General features: G+C 39.6%; 1 protein-coding gene across 3 annotated transcripts in view; it reads left to right on the top strand.

Annotated features, from left to right (window-relative positions):
• Positions 1-27,000, top strand: part of LOC124606904 (protein tumorous imaginal discs, mitochondrial-like) — a 134,359-nt gene that overhangs the window by 52,000 nt on the left and 55,359 nt on the right. For all 3 annotated transcript variants that reach the window (XM_047139007.1, XM_047139005.1, XM_047139006.1), the window contains exon 3: positions 2,166-2,411. In XM_047139007.1, coding sequence (XP_046994963.1) covers positions 2,166-2,411 — 246 coding nt within the window. The remainder of the gene's footprint in view (positions 1-2,165; positions 2,412-27,000) is intronic.

A 27,000-nucleotide genomic window follows, 5' to 3' on the forward strand; every position in this document is an offset into this window, starting at 1 on the left:
ATTTTTGATGAATTTGTAGATCATTGGAAAATAGTAGGTGAATGAAATTTTATATTCCACTTCCTTGAGCTACTGGCGTATTGTATATTAAGTTTCATGCTCAGCAGGCGTGTAAAAAATCTTCAACTTTTCATTTCATTTATTCAATATTGGAAAGTGCTACATAAATGAAACTTTATATTTGAGAACCTTGTGTTGTTAGGTTACTATACGCCATGCTTCGTGTTCGTTGAGCCTTTAGTCCCAAACTTTGAAGTTTGTGGGCAATTTTGCCTGGAATTTTCTGGCTAAATACGGCTTGTAAAACTCTTTTCATTATTATTTGTAAGAGAACACAGGATGACAAAATTTCATTTCTTTTGATGTAATATTGCCCAAGATATAACAGCTCAAATTTACCAGTAATTCAGACTCGCTCGTGCAAAGTCACACTTGGAGTCAAACAGGTGACTGTGTTTCAGCCAGTATTGCTTGACAAACATTAAAAAAATTACCAGTGTTCATTGTGGACATGTGAATGTTCACATAAAATTTCGCCGAAATCCCCATTGGTCGAGCAGGGAGCCCTATGTGGGTTGACATGGAATAACACTTGAGGAACCTTTCATTCTTCTCTATATTTGTAGAGCAAATGGTCAACTTGTGTCCTCACTTTGTGTCAAAAAAATAGTTTTCTATTGAAACAGTTTGATTATTGAATAATACTTCCTGCACTCTACAGCAAGATATTCCCAGTTTACTTTAAGCCTTTTAAGTATATGAATCTGATGTTGGATGCACAGTTAACAATGGTGTATCAATGTTAGCTGAGTACACACTGATAGAAGGTGAGTGTATAACAAAACATATGCAGGTGTGCTATACTGTAGCAAAACTCAGTGTATGAAATTAAACACCAAGCAATAGTACTTTTACATCCATACTATCTGTAGCACACACATTGGCATTTATTTCAGTTTTCATGTTGGTGGTGGAGGCTATTTTGCCTCTTTATTGTTCAGTGTCAGTTGACACAAAGAGAGCACAACAAATATTATGTGAACAAATTGATAGTTTTTCATATATATCAGGTTATAGAATGAGTTTCAGAAGCAGATACAGATGTCCGCATGTAGACAACACCTCACTCTTGCCACTTAATCAAAACAGGAAAGAGATTTCAAGCATATATTGGTGGGCAGAGGGAGTGAAATTATTCTACCACAAAGTGTTGTGTGTCTTGTCTTGTCTGTCTCCATGCAGCTGAGATTGTACACCTGTCTTATTACATGTACATCACTCTGACGTTTGAGATCTCTCTTTTTCTTGCATTGCTTGTTTTATTAGATGTACAGTAATCCTACATTTCGCTAAATTCATGTATGGTCTAATTCCTCCATGGTCCTAATAGCTCTACAGCTAGATTTTGATCTTCAAGTTTTTTAAGGCTTTTTGTATAGTGTCAACTCTAATTAAAACAAACAAACAAACACACACACACACACACACACACACACACACACACACACGCGTAGGTACAAAACGATGAGGTACAACTGGCCATGTTTTCAGAACAACTAACTTTCCTTTCCTTTAAAGTAATTTTTCAGACTCTGTTTAATACATTAGTGTCCTAATTGTAGAGGCAATTTTCCAATAAAACATTTAAAATACTTTTCCTGTGCTTGTCTTGGGTCATTTGCTGAAAATGTATAGCTGCCTGATTGAATATCTGGAACTCTGTAGTTTTGTCTTTACAATCTTAAAATTTGTGCATAAGGTTGTTGTTACTTTTTCCATAGTGATCTATTGAATGAGAAGAGGCAGATGACTTGACAGGAGACTGTTGCTATCATTTTTAATCTGCTTGAGGTTGTTGACAGCACAGATAATATTACACCTAATATTTGCATTGCTTTCACTAGACATTGTTGAGTAAGAGTTTGCCAGTTAGACTGGTATCCAAACTATTGTTCTACCACTGCTCCTCTTTCAGCCGATTAATTTGTTTTTCATTTCTAAAACTTAACTGTGGAACCTAATTGTGAAAACTGCAGCAGTGTGTTTCTTTCACTTCATATGATATCAATAATGAGACAAATTTTATCAGTGTGTTGCTTATTTAGAAGAACCTATACTGAGGTGTTGAGTTTCATTACATTAACCATACATATTTATTATTTCAGGTACTCAGTGATGACACAAAAAGGAAACAATATGATTCATGGGGTGCAACTTCAGAACAAATGGGGATGGGTGGTGCAGGAGCGTCTGGTCGCCAGGGCTTTGAACAGCACTGGAATTTTCATTCAACAATAGACCCAGAGGAACTCTTTCGTAAAATATTTGGCCAAGCAGGGTTCAATACTGGTGCATTTGGAGGTGAAGAAGATTTTGCAGAATCGCAGTTTGGATTTGGTGCTGCCAGGGAGGTGTGTAAAATAAAACTTTCTGTTAGTTGATACTCATTGTTATTGTATCCTGTTTAAAAAAATATTTTTTTAGTATGGTGTATGTATGATGTTTGTTAATAACTCTCTTTCCAAATACTTGTATCCAAGTGTGGAGGTTCAGCTCATATTTTGCTTGTTTAAGTTCCCTTGTGCAGTGTCCTGGTGAATAGTTTTTAGTGATTTTGAGTGTTCTTCTTCGGCATGCCAGTGTAGAAGTGTGCACAGAAATAGCCAAGTGAAAAATCTGTGCAGTACACGTTTATTTATGTATAAAGCCGGCGTCAGAATTTTCATTTGTGTGAGATCATGTGTACTTGCATTTGAAATTCTAGATTCACATATTTTACTGTCCGTGTCACTTGTGCATAATCTTTCATTCATTGCATCTATACTCATTTGTTTTGTAATATATTCATGAACGCCGGGATAAACTCTTACAATTATTGTCAATTGTAGGCTTAAATTTATTTGTACTCTTTTAAAATTTTGGAGAACAATAGTCCTAACATTGTGCAAATTGTTCGATAATTTTATTGTATAATTACGTGAGAAGTAGGTTATTTTTGAGAATTTTTGGATGCTTACAAAACTTATTGGTATGAGTGTTTTGGAAACGTAACATATTTCATAGCAAATCAGCATATGTGGTTCACAGTTACTGCCAAAGAATATATCACCACTGAATTTTGTTGTATAACAACACAAATAAAAATGTGTTTTTGAGAATTTTCGGAAGCTACCATTGTTCTTTGCATAATCTGTGAGTAATTTATAGCAAATCAGCATTCATGATTTAGTTACTGTAGCAGTTATTCTAGCTAACATATTGCATTACATCTAGGTTTCCCTTACAGAGAATAGCCCTATATATTATCTACATTTATCCTTAATTAACTCTGTTTTCAAGTTTGTTAGCAACTATAATTAACCCCAAAACATTTTAGGAAACTAGTAATTTTTACTATGGGTTTTTTGTTGCCTGAATAGAAATCTCTCTTTGTTTGTTTGCTTCAATTCTAATAGAAAACAAGCTGGGGTATGCGGCTTTGCTCAGGAAGTTGATATCAGATTGTGTGGTAGTCGAAATAAAAGGATAACCTGTAAAGTATAAGAGATAAAAAAATTTATTCGAAACATATTCTAACTAGTTACAAGACTTCTTTATAAATAACATTTTTCATTTTCTTATCGGGGGTATATATGTACAAATTTCACTTCTATTTTTGCATACATACTACTAGGAGTTGCCGGAATTAACAGCGAGTGTTGAGAATGTCATTGTATGTTTCATTGTATCTGATCATTAAGTGGTAAATATAGAACTCCTTGTAAGCGACTTTTTCGTTTGTGTCTATGCCTGTTTCAGGTTGGATTTGTTTCACATTAAACTATCTGTCCCCTCTGTGTAGAATTATTAGTGGGTGTTGGAGGGCACCATATGAATGGTGTGTCTGCAATGCATTGCAGTCCTTCACTTCTTCATTGTATAGTTATGACACAGCTTATGTTTTCATTGGCTACAATTACAATGGCAACTTCATCTGTGTGAGATGCATTAAACCAACTTTCGTGTTACCCATGTGATCTCGCAGAGGTGCTTCCAGTAGTGGTAATAGAATTTTTCCATTCACGCAACAGAGTCCTGGTGTTTCTCTACTGAATTTTTTCACTTTGCAAAATTGCTAGGTGTTATCAGTTTCTCCGATTACAACATGTTTGTGTTTGTTATTTTGTTTTGTCGGGTTGTTGTGGAATGCTTCATTTGTTAGGTTGTGCTATTTCTTTGTCATCATCTGCGCTTGTTGTAAGGTGATATTTTCATGGGTGGTTAGAGTTCACGGTCTTATAATGTTATAATAAATCACTGCGTTGCAATTCTTGACTCTTCAATCCGTTCCTATTGTTGCTCTTCAGTTTCGCTGCTTCTCATGGTGTTCATTCTCATTTGTTGGAAACTTAAATGTGCTTTGCACTCTTTCTCTGTTTTTTTTTTTTTTCTGTTCTTTTTGTTTTGTATGTTTTGCTTCAGAATTGGCAAGATCTCCTCTTCTTTTACATTTGAGCATTGTTTAAAATGTAAACCAAATCAACTTTTTATTAAAAAATACACTCGGTACACTTTTCACACTTTATTTTCCATTTGTCTACAGTTACTGTGTCACTTTGACTACACACACTTCACTGTTTGTTGTTATTCACTTGCTGCACTACTCTTTTGGTTCCTCCGTTCATCACTGATAAGAAACTGAAATTTGAACCCATGACAGGTCTTGCTTTGTATACCCCTACCAATGGGTAGCCCCATCTCTGGTGACTTACAGAACATACCAAAAAGGTTTTGAATAGTCCACAAAGTTCCAGAACATTCCACAACATTTTGAGAGAGTTCTGGAACGTTCCACTTTGATTTGGGATGCTCTGCGATGTTCTCAAACATTCTGAAATGTTATGAAATGCTCTCAAATGATCTGGAGTACTGTCAAATGTTCTGGAATGTTCTAGAAATTTCTAGGTGGTGAAACTTCTTAGCCCTTTTATCTTCAAAAGCATGCCCTTCTTTTCTGAGTTTTAGCAGCACACACATTGTTCACTTACTTTTGTAATATGTATTGATGAGCAACTTTTTAGCTCAACAGATTAAAAGATAACAGTGGGCTTAATTTAAAGTTATTTGTTCACTGCTCTGTAATACATTGAACCAGCCAAAGTGCAGCCCCATGTGATTGCTGTTCTCGAACACACTATAAGTTAGTTGACATTCATAAGCAGCTGGAAATCGCCCTGGCTACTGTCAAACTATTGACAGCTGCTGCGAGTAGGTGTGTTGGAAAAGCTCCCGACAGCTGTGTACCTGTGATATTGTTAGCAGAGGTACCTCAAATACCATTCTTTCCTATGGAACTGTCTCCTCTGCAGAAAGTACAGGATCTGTCATAACTCATCCACTTGACTGCAAGTGGCATGTCACTGGTAGATCTGGGTGTCCTGTACAGGGTGGATGGGGACCAGGAAGGACTCAGGGTGTTATACCAATCCCCCTCACCAAGTTTGAGGTGCTGATTTTCACTGAAACTGAGCCAGTGGGACTTACTTCACATGTTTTGGGGAAACTTGTTGTCTGATGTCAAGAGAAGGCAAATACAAAAGGCTAGGGGTCTATTAATCATTAGCAGTTCAAACATATGGCGAGTGATGGTACCCCTTAGGAACATGGCAGTAAGGGACACGAGGTGCACTCTGTGTATGTGCATGGGGTTGAAGAGGCTATTATAATAGCCATTGAGGGAACATGGTGCAACCAACTGCAGATTGTGGTGCCCATTGGAATAAATTATGCCTGTCGTCTGGGTTCTGAGTCATACTGTGGTCATTAGAGCGGCTGGCAGAGAAGGTTGAGAAGACCAACATTGTGCACGGTGTTTCAACGAAGCTCACAATTTGCAGTGTTGGTCCCAGAATTGATTGTGGCCCTTTGGTCCAGAGTAAAGTGAATGGACTGAACTAGAGACTTTGAAGGTTCTGTGACAAGCTAGGCTGGGACTTCCTGGACTTCCACCATAGGATTGAGAACTGTAGAGTCCCCCTAAATGGGTCAGGTGTACACCACACACTAAAGGCTGCTACTCAGGTAGCTAAATACGTTTGGGGTGCACACAGAGTTTTTTAGATTAGATGATTCTCCATCCAATCCAGATAATGATAGCTGGAGGAAACCTACAAGCTTCCTTGTAAGATTGAATGAAACTCTCCCATAGACACGTTTATTAAAATCCAAGTAGTTTAACTGCTGAAGCATTCACAACAAAATGCCAGAGTTTGAAGTGCTCCTGAAAAGCAGTGAAGCTCACATCATACTAAGTACAGAAAGCTGGTTGAAACCTGAAATTGATAGCAGTGAGATTTTTGGGAAAAATTTGAGTTCATGTTGAAAGGATAGGCACATGGGAAATGGAAGTGGTGTATTTGTCACATTAGACAAAAAACACAGATCCAAATAGCTAGAAATTGGTACTGCCTGTGAGTTTGTTTCGGCAGGACTCAGGTTCATCAAGGGTGGACATAAAATTGTTGGATCCTTGTGTTACCCAGCAGACTCATCTCCTGATGTAACCGAACTTTAGAGAAAACCTCAGTTCACTTGTACATAACTCCCCCCCCCCCCCCCCCCCCCCCCCCCAATACGACATCCTGTGAAACATTGCTAAATGCCTTCTCTGGAAGCTACCTAGAACAGATATGTAGGAACCCCACTCATGATGAAAATGTATTGGCTGTAATGGCATCAGTTATGGGTAAGCCAGGTGTTGACTTTGCACTTCCCCAGTATTCTATCAATAAACCAATCAGTCTACAAAGGAGATTGCTTTCAAATCACTCATGCAACCAATTATAGAATATTACACAAGTGTTTGGACCTGGACCAAAGAGGGATATTGAATGTATATAGAGAAGGCCAGTGCAAATAGTAACAGGTTTGTTTGATACAGAGATTCTGATGGAACTGAGCTGAAGTTTCAAGAACAGCTTTAACCCTCGCAATACTGAGGGGGGGGGGGGGAGGGAGGGGGGGGGGAGGGTACTTTATACCCACCTCTTGAAAATATTGAAATCTACCCAGGTACTTTATTTTTTAAAATTTTGGTAAGAATATTTATTGTCTTTAATGAAGTCTTCCTCCAGATTCTATGATTGTTTTACATTTTTCGTTTAATCTGAATGGGAAAATTTAAGTTTCAGGGAGGTGGTCATAACGTCTTCCTCACTTGGTAGCCGATGCGATTTCCCACAATGGTCGCCTTACTCCACAAATAATAGCATTACATGACCTTAGAACATATGGACATTATATTTCTCTGCATTGACAGCAACAATGGTCTCAACAAAGATTCATTTCTCTTTGGTTCTTTATCGTTTCCTGTTCAGTGACATTTAGTCCAGTGTTAGATGCAGCTGCGATTGAAAATGTATCGACAGTCACTTACTAACGGAGAAATACCACAAATTTTGGAAGAATCTACAGGGCTTCAAATTGAATTTGGAAACTGACAATGTAGTGAGTGAATCTGAAAAGGAATGTGTTGTGCGCTAGGACATGGACAGTGATAGGAGAGTACCTACAGGTGCTGAAGATGAACTCTGGGCACCTGAAACTGATGACAGCACACTTACAATGTTAGTGACAAGTATATTACAAGCATTGGAAAAATTTATAGCTCCAAACCTCCTCGCATTAAAAGACGAGTAGCACAAAACATAGTGACAGGAAGGCAATTCATAAGAGACAAAGGTAAAGTAGGAACAATAAGAGAATCGTTTGAAAAGTTTTTGTCTCCAGAAATTGTCAACATCATAATAAAGCATACCAATGAAGAGGCATTAGGCAGAAAATACCCAAGACAGACAGACTTGAATTCATGGCATATATAGGGCTACTTATTAATATGGGGAAGGAAAATGGCAGTAAGTTATCTGCTACAAATTTATGGTACCACACATCAGGAATGTTTGTTTATACTGCTACCACGAGCCGAACCACATTCCAGCAGCGTACTAAAATAGTAAGATTTGACGACAGAGTGTCATTAAGCGATTGCAGGAAACCTAATAAGTTTGCTGCAATATGAGAAGTTTTTGATTTTATTTAATCGTATGGCTAGGACCCCTGTTGGGCAGGCCAGTTGCTGGGTGCTGGTCTTTCAAGTTGAATCCACATCGGCGGCCTGCAGTTGATGAGGATGAGGATGATGATGATGATGATGATGACACGACAGCACACAGTCCTTGGACGGAGAAAATTCCCTGACTCTGCCGGGAATCGAACCCTGGCCCAGAGGATTGACAATCTGTCACACTGACCATTCAGCTACCGGGGGCGGACAGAAGTTTTTGATAACGTGAATGAATTTTGGCAGGTGTCCCTTCATGGTCTTCATGAAGGAAAGCAGTATACTTATACAAATGCTCACAAACACTAAAACCATCTATGTTAACAGCCTGGAGCCTTACGCTGGGAAAAGAAATGATGGTACACAACAATCAAATACCACTGCAGTTATGGTCAAACACTTGGTGGTTCCTATACATAATTCAGGGCGAAATGTCACTACAGATAGATATTACAATTCACTTGATTTGGCCGAAGATCTATGTAGGAATCACAAGCTAACTCTTATGAGAACATTACAAGCTAATAGGACACATATACCTCAAGAACTGAAAAAGTCTTAAGACGAGAATTATATTCTAGTAAATTCGCTTTCAATGATTCTAGTACTGGAAATACTCCAGTCACAATTGTTTCTTATAACCCCCATGAAAAAAACAAAAGAGATCTGCTGTTTCTATCATCTGAACATTATGACGCTGCAGTTGGTTCACCTACTGATGTTAAGGAGGAAACAGTTATAAATTTATATTATAATGAGACTAAAGGTGGCGTTGATACGATAGATCAAAGGGTGAGGAAATATTCAACTAAGAGGGCTACAAGATGGCGGCCGCTGTCTGTTTTCTATACTGTTGTGGGCATTGCAGCGTTAAATAGTTATACACAATTTTTTTTTTAACTTCCCAGACTGGAGTAAGAAAGAACCTAATAAGCAATGACTTTTTCTTGAAGAACTGGAACTACAGCTCACGAAACCATACATTGAAGAAACGGCTACAAATATTACAGGACTGCCATGTCCGTAGTTTCAAGTGTCGAGGGTATTCTCGTATGGAAAATCAAGCAGAACTTTGGTGTAAAGGAAGGTCATGGAGGTAAAGGTAGAAGTCATTTGTGTGTTAGTGAAAGCCGTTCAAAAGCAGAAATGCCCAGGAATGATATGGAAGTCATCTTGTACCTCTGCTGCAAGTTCAGGTACACTGATACACTTCAAGTCTCTTTATGTTGGCACAGTTTATTCCTTGCATATTTTAAGGAGTACATCATGAATATGATGTTGCGAGCTGATATTCCGGGTATGAATTTCTTCGCTTGTGGATTTCATAACCTTGGATTTACTGCTGAACTAACTCTTATTGCAAATATGCTTCTCCAAAGATCAGAAACACAAAGGGAAAAAATAAATATGCTCCCCCAAAGATGAGAAACCCAAAGGGAAAGCCTGCACCCCGGCTAATAGAAGAGCTAAAACAGTTCATTAATCTTGGAGACATTGCACATCGGACTTACAAATGAACTTCTACCCTTCAAAATAAAACTGATTACAAGCAGAAAGCAAACACAGTCAATCAATGTGAGAGCAACAATTATGAACACATACTAATTCTTGATCTAAAACATAAAGGCCAGATGCTCTATGGAAAAGCTTGTGTGATCTAGGGAAGAGTAGGCAAAGTGGAAACTGCTGCTGATCTCATTGTCCCAACCAAGGACCTAAACCAGTACTTGATTTTGGTAATAATCTTCATTGAACCATAAACAAAACATAGGTTTACTGAGTATTTCGTGGAGGTAAATTCATTCTTGAGCTGTCAACCCTGTCTGAGAAATCCTTCAGCTCAGAATTTACTGTACAGGACGGCATCACAGTCCAAGTGATCAGTCTCATTGTTGAGTCACCACTGCTCATAATAACTTCTGCTCCATAGACTTTGAAGCTCTTGCTGGACAACACAGCAGAAACACTCATTCCAATCAGAATACAAACATTAGCGATCCAATTGCTAAGAAGAATAGCTGGGTACATTCTGACTGATGGGAGGGTGAATGTAGAATTGAAAAAGTGTTGTTGCTGTTGTTGTTGTTGTTGTTGTTGTGGTCTTCAGTCCTGAGACTGGTTTGATGCAGCTCTACATGCTACTCTATCCTGTGCAAGCTTCATCATCTGCCAGTACTTACTGCAACCTACATCCTTCTGAATCTGGTTAGTGTATTCATCTCTTGGTCTCCCTCTACAATTTTTACCCTCCACGCTGCTCTCCAACGCTAAATTTGTGATCCCTTGATGCCTCAGAACAAGTCCTACCAACCGATCCCTTATTCTAGTCAAGTTGTACCACAAACTTCTCCCCAGTTCTATTCAATACCTCCTTATTAGTTATATGATCTACCCATCTAATCTTCAGCATTCTTCTGTAGCACCACATTTCGAAAGCTTCTATTCTCTTCTTGTCCAAACTATTTATCATCCATGTTTCACTTGCATACATGGCTACAGTCCATACAAATACTTTCAGAAACGACTTCCAGACACTTAAATCTATACTCGATGTTAACAAATTTCTCTTCTTCAGAAACGCTTTCCTTGCCATTGCCAGTCTACATTTTATATCCTCTCTACTTCGACCATCATTAATTATTTTGCTCCCCAAATAGCAACACTCATCTACTACTTTAAGTGTCTCATTTCCCAATCTACTTCCCTCAGCATCACCCGACTTAATTCGACTACATTCCATTATCCTCGTTTTGCTTTTGTTGATGTTCATCTTATACCCTCCTTTCAAGACACTGTCCATTCCGTTCAATTGTTCTTCCAAGTCTTTTGCTGTCTCTGACAGAATTACAATGTCATCGACGAACCTCAAAGTTTTTATTTCTTCTCCATGGATTTTAATACCTACTCCGAATTTTTCTTTTTTTTTTTTTAACTGCTTGCTCAATATACAGATTGAATAACATCGGGGAGGGGCTACAACCCTGTCTCACTCCCTTCCCAACCACTGCATCTCTTTCATGCCCCTCGACTCTTATAACTGCCATCTGGTTTCTGTACAAATTGTAAATAGCCTTTCGCTCCCTGTATTTTACCCCTGCCACCTTCAGAATTTGAAAGAGAGTATTCCAGTCAACATTGTCAAAAGCTTTCTCTAAGTCTACAAATGCTAGAAACGTAGGTTTGCCTTTCCTTAATCTTTCTTCTAAGATAAGTCGTAAGGTCATTATTGCCTCAAGTGTTCCAACATTTCTACGGAATCCAAATTGATCTTCTACCAGTTTTTCCATTCGTCTGTAAAGAATTTGTGTTAGTATTTTGCAGCTGTGGCTTATTAAACTGATAGTTCGGTAATTTTCACATCTGTCAACACCTGCTTTCTTGGGGATTGGAATTATTATATTCTTCTTGAAGTCTAAGGGTATTTCGCCTGTCTCATACATCTTGCTCACCAGATGGAAGAGTTTTGTCAGGACTGGCCCTCCCAAGGCAGTCAGTAGTTCTAATGGGATGTTGTCTACTCCTGGGGCCTTGTTTCGACTCGAGTCTTTCAGTGCTGTGTCAAACTCTTCATGCAGTATTGTATCTCCCGTTTCATCTTCATCTACATCCTCTTCCATTTCCGTATCGCCCTTGTATAGACCCTCTGAAAAGTACTGAGAGTGGAAAACATAAATGAGCAGATTAAAGAATACGGAAACAGCTGGAAGGATTATATCAAAAGAATGGAAGTCAACAGTTGAAAAAAATTGGTGATAAATATTACCCAGTGGGCAGAAGATATTTAAGACGACCGAAGAAAAGCAATAATTCCAACCAAAAGTGTATAACAATCAAATACCTAATACATGCAGAGAGAAGAGCAGTCTATCATATTAAAAATATTATGCTTTTTTTTAAGTACCATCAAACGGGGTGATTTCGAACACCAGGGCGAATTCGGACAGTATGGCTTATTTGCTCTTTGCCACTGCATAGAAACAAAGAGTTACTTATTTCAACATCCGTGCGCCAGTTATTTTAAGTGCAAGATTGCATTTATAGCTTCCACAGCTTTTATTTTGCGTCATTTGTTTCCCTTGGTGAATAACTGACAAACAGTCTCAGTGTTAAAAATCCATGCATTATTGTAAAGTGGAAATTTTCTGTTGTTGCACCGAGCGGGAAGTTATTGTAACCGTAATTGTCTATGCGCTCAGTAGCTAACAGCATTGAGACAATTTCTGTACAAGTTTCTCGTGCAACGTTATAAAATAACGATGGTTTTTATAAAAATTTTTACTGTGTGGGGTGATTACGGACAATGCCAAGAATGTGTCAGACCAGGAGAGGTGCTACAGTATGGTGTAATTATGACCCGAAACTTTTAGATAAAACTGTTTGTGATATTCAGAGTGTAAATTATCGTGTGATTTGTATGGTACACCTAAATCAACCCTACAAAATAAGGTGCTGGAAGCACATCCGAAAAAAATGGGAGGACAGCCAGTGCTAAATGAAGAAGAAGAAGAAGAAGAAGAAGAAATATTGAAGCAAGGTATCTTGAGGGCTGCACATTGGTGATTTCCCTTCACTTAATTGAATATTAGATATTTACCTAAAGGGTACCTTGATAAATCTGGCCGAAATGAGAATAAATTTCATAATAATTTGCCAGGAGAAGAATGGGTGCATTTACTCCTCAAACGACAGTCAGAAGATATTTCCATTCGCTTAAGCGAAAATATTAAACGAGCACGTGCAGAAGTGAACCAAGAGACTGTTAAGATGTTTTTCTCCAATATCAAGGCAAAGCTGGAAAATTTTCCACATAGCAACATGATCAACTATGATGAAACCAACATGGCAGATGATCAAATAAAAAGCATGTAGAATTAAAAAAAAAAAGGCAGCAACTGTCTGAATTCAACCTCTATATACTGTAACTTCGGACAGAGATTTAAAAAACACATGTGTGGATGTGGCGCAGGGTGCCATTTCAGCAGCCTAGAGTAGAATTTTCATCCCACTAATTACAGCCACCAGAGACACATTTTGAAATTAGATAAGCTACCTTTCATTCTTTCTGAATCATCCCTCATCCACTCTTTAGAAAGATCTGGCTCTTTGAATCAATTCAGGAGCGGACTGCCCATCTCCATGTCTTACGCACACATGACCATCATTTCCAGCAGCTCGGACTGGAAAGTTTGGACATTCAGTTCACAGTTGTCACAGTAAAGCTTTGAGTGATGAATGCAGATTAAAGGCACATGAAACACATGAATCATAAAATAACAAAGAGCAGTGCCTCAACCCAAACTCATACACAGTGTTAAGCGAAAATACGTGTACTTGCGAATGCTCTGAAGTCACAGTCTTCCATACAAAATATGTCTCTAGAAACTAAAAAATTGACATCATTGTTCTTAAAGTCATAACCCCTTCTAAGTAAAGACAAAGGTTCTATGTCTGCATCTACATCTACACTCAACAAGTCATCTTACAGTGTATCATGGACGTTACTTGTAGTACTGCTATCTTCTGTCCCCTTCCCTCTTCTTTTCACAAGTGGTGAGTGGGAAGAATGAGTGTTGGTAAACACCTGTATGAGCTCTAATTTCCAACAGTAAACCTTTCCGCATCTGCCACTGGAATTTAGCATTTCTGTTGTGCCTTCATGCCTATTAAACAATCATGAAATTCCCAGTACATCTGTCACTTTTGCTCTTTTTAGAATGATGTGTTGAGTTCTGTCTGCAAGGAAGTCCTGAAGCCATTCACAGATCTGGTTTGATACTTAAGCTCACATTTTGTTCACTTAATGATAGTACAGAACAACGTTGTATGCCTTTTGGGAATCAAATGGTGGTACTCTGGAGATCATGGATGAATAGAGCAACCTGTTTTGCTGCTTTCTGTTCGCACATTTATGTGGAGTAGGTCATATCAGATGAGAGTTTCATTCTCAGAGTGTGAGCACAGAAAATGTTCCATAATTCTACAACAGATTGGTTTCAGTGATGTAATTATCTGACTCTGCCTGATTATCCTTTTCAAAAGCTGGGATGATCTAGATTTTTTTTTTTTTTTTTTTTTCCAATTGCTTGGTACCCTCATTGCTCCACCAGCCTGCAGTAGCTGCTAGAAGGGGAGCAATTGTTTTCACATAATCTCTGTACAATCTCACTGTTATCACATCTCCAGATTTCGCTCCACTGTTCAGCAGTTTTACTTAACCTTTCTATTCTGCACTCTCTGACCTCAATACCTGCCATTTTGACATTTCTGTGATTATTTAAAAGACAAACCGACTTCAGTATTTCAGGCTTCCCTATCATTGTTTTGGTGCCATCATGGTTACAAGTGACTGCATAGATGATTTCAGTCCATTTACTGATTTAGCGTTCAATTTTTGGTACAATTTTATTTTTGAATTCATTGCGTGATCTTACTCATTTTGGCTTCATTCATTTTGTATTTGTTTACTAGACTTTGCTTTAGCTTCAAAACATATTTAAATAATCTATTTGCTTTTATATCTGCTTTCTAACACTGCTATTGAACCACAGTCAGTCTTTTCCACCTGTCACACCCTTGCTCAGTAGATACTTATCTAAAGAGTATTGTGCAGTGCTTCTGAATTTTATCCATTTGCACTCAGCGTCTTGGCTCTTGGGGCTGAATGTTTGATATTCATATTGACTACTCAGATACTCTGCAGTTTGTTTCCTGTCACTGTTACTAAGCAAAAATATTTCCATATCTTTATTAACATTCCTTATAACACATAAAGGCTAAGGCCATGTGAGTGGAATGTTTCCACAGCGGAAAATGTACTATGGTGCCACAGAGAATCCTGTAGCCATGCAGCTAGCTGCAGAACAAAATGCAGAGAGCCAAATATCAGTCATCTACTTTGCCTCTAAAAAAAGTTTTTGTAAATGAAGCAAAACTACATCAATCTATGGGCCATCTAGAGGAGACCTGCCTAGCCTCCCAAAACACCAACCCCTAGTCTGGTTCAGGTTCATTGATAACTTCATGATCTGGACCCAGGGCCAAGACACACTATCTTTGTTCCTTCACAGCCTCAACATCTTTTCTTCTATCCACTTCATGCGATCCTCCTCAACCCAGCATGCTACCTTCTTAGATGTTGACCTCATCCTCTCTGTTGGCTCCATCCACACCTCCGTCCACATTAAATCCACCAACCACCATCAGGACCCGCATCTTGACACCTGTCACCCTTTCACATCAAAAAGTCCCTCCCATGTAGCCTGGCCACCCAGGGACAACTTTTCTTCAGTGACAAAAACTCCCTTGCTAAGTATGCTGAGGGTCTCATCAAGGACTTCACAGACAGGCACTATCCCCCAGATCTACTCTGCAAACATATCTCCCGTGCCATTTCCCCTCACACCCCCAATCCTCCCACCACCCCTAAGAACCAACGACAAAGGAGTGTCCCATTCATCACTCAGTACCAGCCCAGACTGGAACAACTGAACCACATCTTTTGCCAGGGCTTTGTTTGCCTATCACTGTGTCCTGTTAAAAACAAACCCATGGGGTTCACATGTGTTCTGTGATATACAGTCTTTCTCATTTGATTGTGAGGAAACTATTTAATAAAAAGATTTGATCCTTTCAAACCTTATAGTCATGTATCACAGCTTGATAATGAACTGGGTCGTAGTTATCATCATATTCTGAAAATAGGTAAACATTGTGCGTCTTTTGAAAAGCTTGCAGTGAAAAACATACTCGCTGGCCATTTTATGTTTGGTTAACTTGAATCCTCCCTTGTTGTATATGAAATGTAGCTAACACATCAAAATTGGTTTTAGCACCGGAAGGAGACCCAAAACTCTTTCCAGTCCAGTAAATAAATGATATGTATTGATAATCGGCCGCGATGAAGTACAACATGCCACACTCAAGGCTATGACCACTTGCTGTGCCGAGTTGTGCCTTGTGTGTCTCTTTCATGTGAGGTTTATGAAGTCTGTCGCAGTCACATTTTAAGTAAACATTGCATTAGTAGTTATTTTCAATTTAAAATTAGAGATAGACATTTGCAGATCAAGAGGCAGAGTTAGCTGTATACTGCATGCTTTTTCTTGTTTGCACAAACAGTGAAACTCAGTAGCTGTTACTGTTGACAAAGTTTAAAAAGACTAGCAAAGCCAACCGAATAAAAATTTAATTTGCAACTAAATGGCAATCGAAATTTAAGAGAGAGAGAGAGAGAGAGAGAGAGAGAGAGAGAGAGGGGGGGGGGGGGGGGGGGAAACACTGTTCATTTCAGTACAGTGGGAAACATTCTTAGAATGAACGTAGTTCGCCTTACAGCTGCGAGGAATCTACACAAGGAGATGGAACGTCCCCCTCCCCCCCCCCTTTTTTTTTGTCAGCTGGTAAACACAATGAATGCTCTGAAGTATGCAGTAGTGCTGTGGATAGGGCTGAAAGTTTTGAGACAGATAAAAATACACCAAAAGTACAGGGTGTGTCCAGTAATGAGTAGTCAGTTACTTCAAGGAACTTTTAATGTATTGTTTAATGAAGTATGAGGGGATGAACTGAAATTTTTCATCTATTTCAAAATGACTTTATTAAGCTTCAGTGAATTACATTACAGGCTAAGAAATGAATTACGGAAGCAAGGCGTCTACAAGAGGCTAGCTATACCTTCAGTGGAAATGTTGGCTTTGACTTTAAGATAAATTCTAGTATATTAGTATTCTGTCTCAGTTGAAAATAAAATAACTCAGTAATATCTAGTGCTATTTTTAATAACACTTTCACATGTCAAATTTTTAAAAAAAGAGAACAATAAGGTCATTAAATGAACAAGTTGAATTTTCTTATCTTAACTGATTTTAAATGAAAATTTACATGTGACTCTGTCTTTTCTGAAGATAAGATGTATCAGTGAACTTTCATGAAAATTAACAGAATGGACATTCAAAAACAGAAGGAAATCAACACTTTTTTTAATTCGCTCTCCAGAAAATACAGTCTTGCGAAACAAAAGTGATTGTTCTATAGATGCCACAGTTTTTTCTGCTTGATACTGTTGACATTTCATCTACCCTAATTGAGGAGCTGCATCCTGATTGTAAATATTTCCTGGTGTATCTAACATTTGAAAAAGCTCTGGGCTTACTGTCTGGCTCAGTACCTATAGATTTCCATGATTTCCCTAAATCGCTTCAGGCAAATGCCGGGATGGTTCCTTTGAAAGGGCACGTCCGATTTCCTTCCCCATCCTTCAATCACCCGAGCTTGCGCTCCGTCTCTAATGACCTCGTTGTCGACGGGACGTTAAACACTAATCTCCTCCTCCTCAGTACCTATAGAAGGAATCGAAAAACAATTTATCTTCGTCCTCAGGGGACGGAGAAGGAATTAGAGGACTATACAGAAATTTGCAAATATTTAGCTTCCAGATCAGGTTTCACACTTCCTACTGCTATTTTCTTTTGTGGAATTGGTGGTCCAATTAAAGTCTGTTCAGATGTGAAAACGTCATCTGTTGTTATTGGAGTGCCGGTATTTTCTTCTGTCAGCAATGATTCAAAGGCTATTCTGTTTTCCTGTAGACGTGAAACTGAATCTCTGGTCAGCAAACATGCATTTCAGTCTGAAACCGGATGTCTTTATTTCCTTTGAATAGTTGCAATAATAGTCCCTAATGTTACACTACTTTTGTTGAGTCTCCTGACACACAGAAGAAGGGAGGGGGGAACAGAATGCAAACTAAACACCAAATTTAAAATCTTCAACAACTTTAAACAATGACTATTGACCAATAATTATATAATTCTTTGGTTTTATCAAACAGTGGAAACTCCAGGTTGGAATATCAAAAGTATTCGGTAAAAGGTAGAATGCTACTGACCATAAAGATGACACATGGAGTTGTAGACAGGCATAATGGAAAGTATGTTAAAGAAGGGGCATTTAAAAAGAAATGAACCTGGGTCATAATTATAGAAACCAGTACCCGTGTGTTAGAAGTATTGACCCTGGCTGTTGAGACACTTGTCCCACTGTGACACAAGGCAGTGAATGGATGTCTCATAAAATTTTTGGGGCTGTGATGTTATCCAGTATCACACGTACAGCTGGATGTCGTCGGCCGAGGTGAATTGTTTGCCCCCTCAGAGCCTTTTTGAGGGGACCAAAAATGGCGTAATCACAGGGAGCGAGGCCAAGAACCTCCCATTTGAATTTCCACAGGAGTGCCGCGACTGTGTTGGCTGTATGAGGCTTTGCATTGTTGTGGAGAGAATGACCTGATGGATGAGATTGCCTGGTCATTTTGATTTGATCACTTGGTGAAGGGTGGTCAAGGTTTGCGAATAACGCTGGGCATTCACTGTTGTCCCGTGCTGCAGGAAGTGAATCAGAAGGGGGCCATCTTGGTCAAAGAAGAATGTCAGCATATTTTCCTGCTCTCATGTGGATGGCCTTGGCTTTTTTTGGTGGTGGTGACCCTGAATGCTTTCACTGGAGACTTTGTCGTTTTGATTCTGATATGAAGTGATGACACCATGACTCATCTCCAGCCACCACTCATGCCAGGAACGCATTCCCTTCCCAAGCAGAGCACTGCAGATGAGCAAGACAGTGGGTCATTCAACATGCTTCCTGGTGTGGTTGAAGACTGTGGGGCACCCATTGGGCACACACTTTGTGCATATGCAGTCGTTCCTTAATGCTGGTGTGAACACTTCGGGCACTCAAGTCGACTTCCGTGGCTGTGGTTTTCACTGTCACTTGGCAGTCCTGGGTAATGAGTGCATCCATCAGCTGGACGATGTCATTGGTAATGCAGCATGGTGCTCCAGACCGTGCATCATCGGCTAATGACAGCCGTCCCTCCCTGAAGTGCTTGTACCATGCCTTGACACTTGCAAGGGACATGCAGTGTTCGCTGTGCAGTTGTGACATTTGTTGATGAATGTCCATTCCTCCTACCCCTTCCATTGTCAGAAAACAAACAATACCTCTTTGCTCTTCTTTTGACACCTCCATGTCACTATTTGCAATGCTACTGGCAACGTTGGACAATTGATGCATGCTGCTGCTAGCTGTGTATAGTCAACGTGACGTGCACGCATGCGCTCTAGTGACGGGCTGTGAACTTCCACACTTTGGTCGGAACCACACCTCGTCACACACACCACAATATTACCCTCCTGTCACTGGTTTGCACTTTCCAGATCCTGGCTCATTTCTTTTTGAACACCCCTTATACATTTAGCTTTCAGCCAAAGCCTTCTTGAGAAAAGCAAACACACACAAACTTTTTTATTCACACAAGCAAGCAAGCCTTATGCACATGTGACTGCCCTCTCCGTCAGCCTGGGCTGGAATGCAACTGTCACTTGGAATGGATGTAGCAGTCTGGAGGAGGCAGGGAAGGGATAGCAGGGTACAGATGGGAGGGGAGAGAAGAGTGCTGTCTCGCAAGTGTGCAGATATGGAAGGCGACATGACAAGACTGCCACCAAATGCAGCCCACACCGTGGGTGGGGTGGGGGGTGGAAAAGGAGAGGAACGGGGAAGGTGAAAGGCAGGCAGGTACATTGCATTGCATTGGCAGAGGATGGCACACAGGGTGGGTGAGGGGCATGAATAGGGAGGAGTTTGTAGGATAGAGGGGATAGAAACTGTTGGGTGAAGGGTATGGATGGTAGGTACCTTAGGTTGAGTCCAGGATAATTTCAGGAGCAGAGGATGTGTTGCAAGGATAACTCCCATCTGCACAATTCAGAAAAACCGGTCGTGGAGCGGAGGATCCACATGGCTCAGGTTGTGAAGCAGCCACTGAAATTAAGCATGTTATACTCAGCTGCTTGTTGTGCCACTGGATGGTCTTCTTCGCTCTGGGCCACAGTGTGGCAGTGGTCATTCATCCTGGTGGAAAGCTGATTGGTAGTTATATCAGTATAAAAAACTGTGCAATGATTGCAACAGAGCTGGTATATGACATGCTGTGATTACCTATTATCATGCCCTGAAATGAGGGACATATATCGCAAGATCCTTTCCACCCCTCCTAAAGTGGTGTTCTGTCATGCACCCAACCTCCACAACATCCTAGTCCATCGCTGTACAACACCCAAATTCTACCACTTTCCACAGGGATGTCCCTGTGGAAGACCTGCGTGCAAGACCAATCCATCCACCCAGCACTTCGTATTTCAGTCTTATCACAGGCTTATCTTTCCCCATGAGAGGCCGGGTCGCAAAGGAGTTTGGCTCCAAGAACATGTACTATGAGAATTTGCTGTGCTCTCAAACAAGTTGTTATAACGTCAAGTTGAACACACATATTTCAAAAACAACACAACACATGTAAGTCACAGGGCAAGTTGACCAAGCAAGACATGTGAACACGGTAACATTCAAATAAGCACTGAGCCCAAGTCTGGCGGATGCTGGCCAGCTAGCGGCTTAGGTGGTGTGGCTGCTGCATGGCTGGCAGACAGCACCGCATGTAGAGGACGCACGTAATTGTGCGGCGGCACTTTGAATGAATGATTGGCGAGTCACAACACAAGTAATGTGTTTTCCAGCAATTGATGAATGTTAAATAGGATTTTGTTGTTGATACAGCTAAAGCAAGTTGTGTTCTGAATTATTACATATGTGAGAGAAACAGTCACCAATTTGAATAAACAATTATTGTGAAAGGATTTGAGTGTGCCATGGTCTTTGCTGAAAGAAGAAGAAATGCGTCAGCCGTAGGAAATGGAAATGTAATGGCAAATTATTTTTTAAGAGCAGGTGCTAAAGTGCCTTGGCAGGACAGTAAAATCTGAGGATATGTAAGTCAGAATATGAGCTATCATATACAAGTACCACATTGATTGTTCTATATCAATTATTATTTTCAGTAGCTGTACCTGTAAACTCATCTCAAATGTAAAACAAACTAATTTGCTTCTATTGAATCACACTAGCCAGAAACCTGTTTTAGGTCAATGCTTACTGAATGTGTTATGCTTCATGTTTTGTTTTTAGTAATGTATCACTCTTTCCAGTAATGTAATTGTCCAAGGCAATCATGCAGCTTAATTAATGTGGTACAAACTAATCAATAACTTTATTGCGGATTCCTCACAAAAGTAGCTTTGAGTATCTTCTGCCGCACCTTGTAAGAATTTATAATGCATGATGCCACCAAAGTTTCATTCTTACCTGTACTCATTGCATTCTTATTTATATCCGTTGCATTTTTCATACTTGTTTATAATAAAATAATTTAACAAATTAAATATTTATCCTTATAACAACTGTGAATTATATTAGACGTGTTTCCAGACATCTAACCTTTGATCAGTAACACCGGGAATACTTCAGAAATCACATCATTGTGAATTTTCGTAAACTTTTGATCTGCCTTGTCCTTAGTTGCATGGCCTTTTTTTTAACCTTATTGTTGGATTCCATTGTAATTGCAGTTGAATTAATCTTTTTGATACATTGAGTCAGAGGAAGCAAAATGTAACATGTCAGCAATACGAGAAATGTAGGAGTTTTGAGAAACTTGTCACTGGTAGCGAGTGTATGAACAGAAATACTTAATATCCTTGAGGGAAACTAAATTGTTAATTTTGTTGTAATTCTGAAATGAAAAGAGAAATTTACCAACAGATTCTCTCTCTCTCTCTCTCCTCCTCCCTCCCTCCCTCCCTGAATGCTTTGTGAAATCAAGAAATAATTCCCAGCAGACAGCAGATGTTATGCCATGCGGTATCTTTTTTGTTTCTCTCATTAACATCATTGGTCCTTACATTCCAAAAACAAGGCCTCTTCCCTACATCCATTATTAAAATCTGTTCGTCGATATTCCCTGTCTCTAGAGGATACATTGGGGAAGTCACTTTGTAGCTGCACACATGCAACATACATTGCTGTCACGTGATCATTCCACTCCCAGCACCAACAGCCATCAGCTAGCACCTCTTCTCACACCACTCATGTGAACTGTCAATAGCACTGCGGCTGCCACTGTGTGATTTCTGTCTCACTATGAGTGATGTGGCTGGTAAGCGGTGAAACGCCTCAGATGTTCCGTTCTGTGTGGACTGCTGCATCTACACCATAGCAGTATGTCCATTCACTGCACAGCTGACTTTACATAAATATTCCCCTTGTGCGAGTCCTGCCTTAGTCACGGATGCCACAAGAGCCTTTTGATCACTGGTGTCCTCTGTGTTAACTGATTAAAAAAGTTCAGTTCTGTTAGTCACTAGGAAGCCTAAGAAATTGCTCTTGTATATCCATCTGTTTGAAGTAGTTTCCAGACAAGACATTGAGATCAGTTTCACGCAAATTCCTGTCTCTTGCACCAGTTTTAATTGCATGACTCTCCAAATGCATGACTCTTCAGAAAAAGGAAAAAAAAAGAAAAAAAAAACACAATTTACAACAGCTCAAGTCATCCTGTATCACAAGAATTAGCAGTTTTCAGGAATGTAATCCAGAGAACAGTAACAGTGCCTGTGATGGGATATATATACTTGCACAGAAATTCATATTATAAAGCTGTTTGCAACAACTAAATGGCAACAGAATTAAAATCACCAATGGAATGATAAAAAAAATAGGAAGGTAGAGAGTGGCAAAGCTAATTAGCGGAAAAAATTAAAGGACGCCCCTTACCATTGCACACCATGTAGTGTTACCATCTCAGACTGGATAGCAAGAACCCTAAAGGAATAGGAGATAAACATCTGGTTCTCAACAAAAAATGAGTTCAGAATAACACCACAACATATGTGAGAAATGAAAGAGATAAATCTGAGAAAACTGGAGTATATCAGATACTGTTTATTTCTGAAAGCTTCTATACTGGACAGACAATGAAAGCTTTTTACAATGGATTTTGTGAACACATGGCAACCATTCAGCTGAAGAATTACAGTAAGTCAGCTGTCACAACACATTTGTATAAAACAGGACACAAAATACAACATTACCATGACCACTCCGCCATGGAAAGACTGCCCCCCTTTTTTTCCATTTTTTAGATTTGGTATCACCTTTTATGTCTTCTAGTATGTGTGTTTTAACTTCATTATTTTATAATTTGACCCCCCTGACGTGATCCGTACACTTTCAGTGGACCCTCTTTCTTCTGCGAGTATCTTCGGAATTGCGGGACTGATGACCTCACTGTTTGGTCCCATAAACCCTGTCAATTAATCAGTCAATCAAAATAAGACATGAATAAAGCACATATCATTTTGCATACTCAGCCAAAAGGCTTAAAGCTAAATATCCTGTAAACAGTGGAAATGTACAGAAACCTAAAGCTACACCCAGATGTAATTCTAAATTAAGAATGATAATGAATGCTCAAAAGTAATACAGAACCTTAGTGAGACGTGCCTTTTTCCTCAAAGCACCTCACATGGGGAGTACCCTTCTCTCAAACCACCTCGTATGCGGAGTATCCTACTTAATTTTGTTCATTATAGATTCTCTCCTTGTGTATACAGTAGTGTATATTATTTTTCAAAATAGATCAAATTACAATCCGGTTTGTTTATACAGTAAAACGCAGAATTCAGATGAAGCAATATATATATATATATATATATATATATATATATATATATAAAGATGAGGTGACTTATCGAACAAAAACGCTGGCAGGTCGATAGACATACAAACAAACACAAACATACACACAAAATTCAAGCTTTCGCAACAAATTGTTGCCTCATCAGGAAAGAGGGAAGGAGAGGGGAAGACGAAAGGAAGTGGGTTTTAAAGGAGAGGGTAAGGAGTCATTCCAATCCCGGGAGCGGAAAGACTTACCTTAGGGGGAAAAAAGGACAGGTATACACTCGCACACACGCACATATCCATCCACACATACAGACACAAGCAGACATATAATGAAATATTAAATAACATGAAATATGTCTGCTTGTGTCTGTATGTGTGGATGGATATGTGCGTGTGTGCGAGTGTATACCTGTCCTTTTTTCCCCCTAAGGTAAGTCTTTCCGCTCCCGGGATTGGAATGACTCCTTACCCTCTCCTTTAAAACCCACTTCCTTTCGTCTTCCCCTCTCCTTCCCTCTTTCCTGATGAGGCAACAATTTGTTGCGAAAGCTTGAATTTTGTGTGTATGTTTGTGTTTGTTTGTGTGTCTATCGACCTGCCAGCGTTTTTGTTCGGTAAGTCACCTCATCTTTGTTTTTATATATAATTTTTCCCACGTGGAATGTTTCCTTCCATTATATATATATATATATATATATATATATATATATATATATATATATTAGAGGGAAACATTCCACATGGGAAAAATATACCTAAAAACAAAGATGATGTGACTTACCAAACGAAAGCGCTGGCACGTCGATAGACACACAAACATACACACAACATCCAAGCTTTCGCAACAAACTGTTGCCTCATCAGGAAAGAGGGAAGGAGAGGAAAAGACGAAAGGATGTGGGTTTTAAGGGAGAGGGTAAGGAGTCATTCCAATCCCGGGAGCGGAAAGACTTACCTTAGGGGGATTAGGGGGAAAAAAGGACGGGTATACGCGCGCGCGCCCCCACACACACACACACACACACACACACACACACACACACACACACACATCCATCCATCCACACATATACAGACACATTTAAAATATGTCTGCTTGTGTCTGTATATGTGTGGATGGATGTGTGTGTGTGTGTGTGTGTGTGTGTGTGTGTGTGTGTGTGGTGTGTGTGTACCCGTCCTTTTTTCCCCCTAAGGTAAGTCTTTCCGCTCCCGGGATTGGAATGACTCCTTACCCTCTCCCTTAAAACCCACTTCCTTTCGTCTTTCCCTCTCCTTCCCTCTTTCCTGATGAGGCAACAGTTTGTTGCGAAAGCTTGGATTTTGGTGTGTATGTTTGTGTTTATCGACGTGCCAGCGCTTTCGTTTGGTAAGTCGCACCATCTTTGTTTTTTTTTTAATATATATATATATATATATATATATATATATATAAATTACATATGTAACTAGACATAGTATTTATTTATGTAGAAAGGTGTAAAAGTAATATCTACTGGTTGTAATAACCTTCACACATCATAACACACAAAAACCTATAACATAAATACTGGAACTGCCACTTGATGGTGAAGCCAAAGCCTTTGTAATACATTGTAAATAAAAACTTAAAGTTAAATGATTAGTTTTGTTGTAAATATGTATATTTATATAGACATTAAAGAAAGCAGGCTACAATGTAAGTTTGCTGTACACAATGTTAGTTACTTACTTAAAAAGAGTACTATAAATACTGTAGAATTGGCACATGGTGTTCTTTTGACCTTCCACTGCTAACTATGAAATGGTGTATATGGTCCAATTCGGTGTATGGAACCAGCGCAGTGAGATAGCTTGACATGGAGATATGACGGAATCATGTTTGCCATATAACACAGTTTAAGAACAGGGTTGTAAAAAGATACTTATCAAAAGAGATTGGAAACAATCATTACACCTTATTAGTGGCAGTCAGTTTGAACCGGAAAGAAATTGCTTCTGTCAATGAATGCTGGTTCCTGTCAACCTTTTTCCGAGTGAAAATTGCAAAGGGAACTGCATGCAGTGGATTTTTGGAGTCAGGGTATCACACAAAAGGCCACCATTCTCATGCCTTTAAAAGGCCATACTACAGAAACTGGACACTAGCTGACTGCAAATGTGCATTGTGCTTTGATGAGTAAGTATTTTTCCTCTTTATGAATGATGCAAGCTTTCGAGTGCACCAATGGCCCAATTAGGTGTTTAACGAGCAGCGTTTTTGAGGGTAATGTTTTGAGAGAGTTTATTATATGATGACTTGGTCCCTCTTGTACAGATTCCTGTTAATGTGTTAGGATGTCTTCTGATTTGACAAACAGTCAGGTATCCTCCCACACCCCAATCGGTGTACTAAATCACCTGATCTTAATCCCACAGTAAATATATAGGACCGTTTAGAACAGCAGGTGAAACAGAGCAATACACATCCATCAGTTTGATAGGTTTGTAGTGTGTAATCATCAGTGTGAAGCTACAGTTGGATATGGAATGCCTGAAGAAACTTGTGGACTCTCTTCCTCACCAGGTTGAAGCCATTATAAAGGTTTGAGGCCATGTTACATCTACATCTACATCTACATTGATACTCCGCAAGCCACCCAACGGTGTGTGGCGGAGGGCACTTTACGTGCCACTGTCATTACCTCCCTTTCCTGTTCCAGTCGCGTATGGTTCGCGTGAAGAACGACTGTCTGAAAGCCTCCGTGCGCGCTCTAATCTCTCTAATTTTACATTCGTGATCTCCTCGGGAAGTATAAGTAGGGGGAAGCAATATATTCGATACCTCATCCAGAAACGCACCCTCTCGAAACCTGGCGAGCAAGCTACACCGCGATACAGAGCGCCTCTCTTGCAGAGTCTGCCACTTGAGTTTATTAAACATCTCCGTAACGCTATCACGGTTACCAAATAACCCGGTGACGAAACGCGCCGCTCTTCTTTGGATCTTCTCTATCTCCTCCGTCAACCCGACCTGGTACGGATCCCACACTGATGAGCAATACTCAAGTATAGGTCGAACGAGTGTTTTGTAAGCCACCTCCTTTGTTGATGGACTACATTTTCTAAGCACTCTCCCAATGAATCTCAACCTGGTACCCCCCTTACCAACAATTAATTTTATATGATCATTCCACTTCAAATCGTTCCGTACGCATACTCCCAGATATTTTACAGAAGTAACTGCTACCAGTGTTTGTTCCGCTATCATATAATCATACAATAAAGGATCCTTCTTTCTATGTATTCGCAATACATTACATTTGTCTATGTTAAGGGTCAGTTGCCACTCCCTGCACCAAGTGCCT

This window comes from Schistocerca americana, chromosome 3 (genome assembly GCF_021461395.2).
Source record: "Schistocerca americana isolate TAMUIC-IGC-003095 chromosome 3, iqSchAmer2.1, whole genome shotgun sequence".
Lineage (NCBI taxonomy): Eukaryota > Metazoa > Arthropoda > Insecta > Orthoptera > Acrididae > Schistocerca > Schistocerca americana.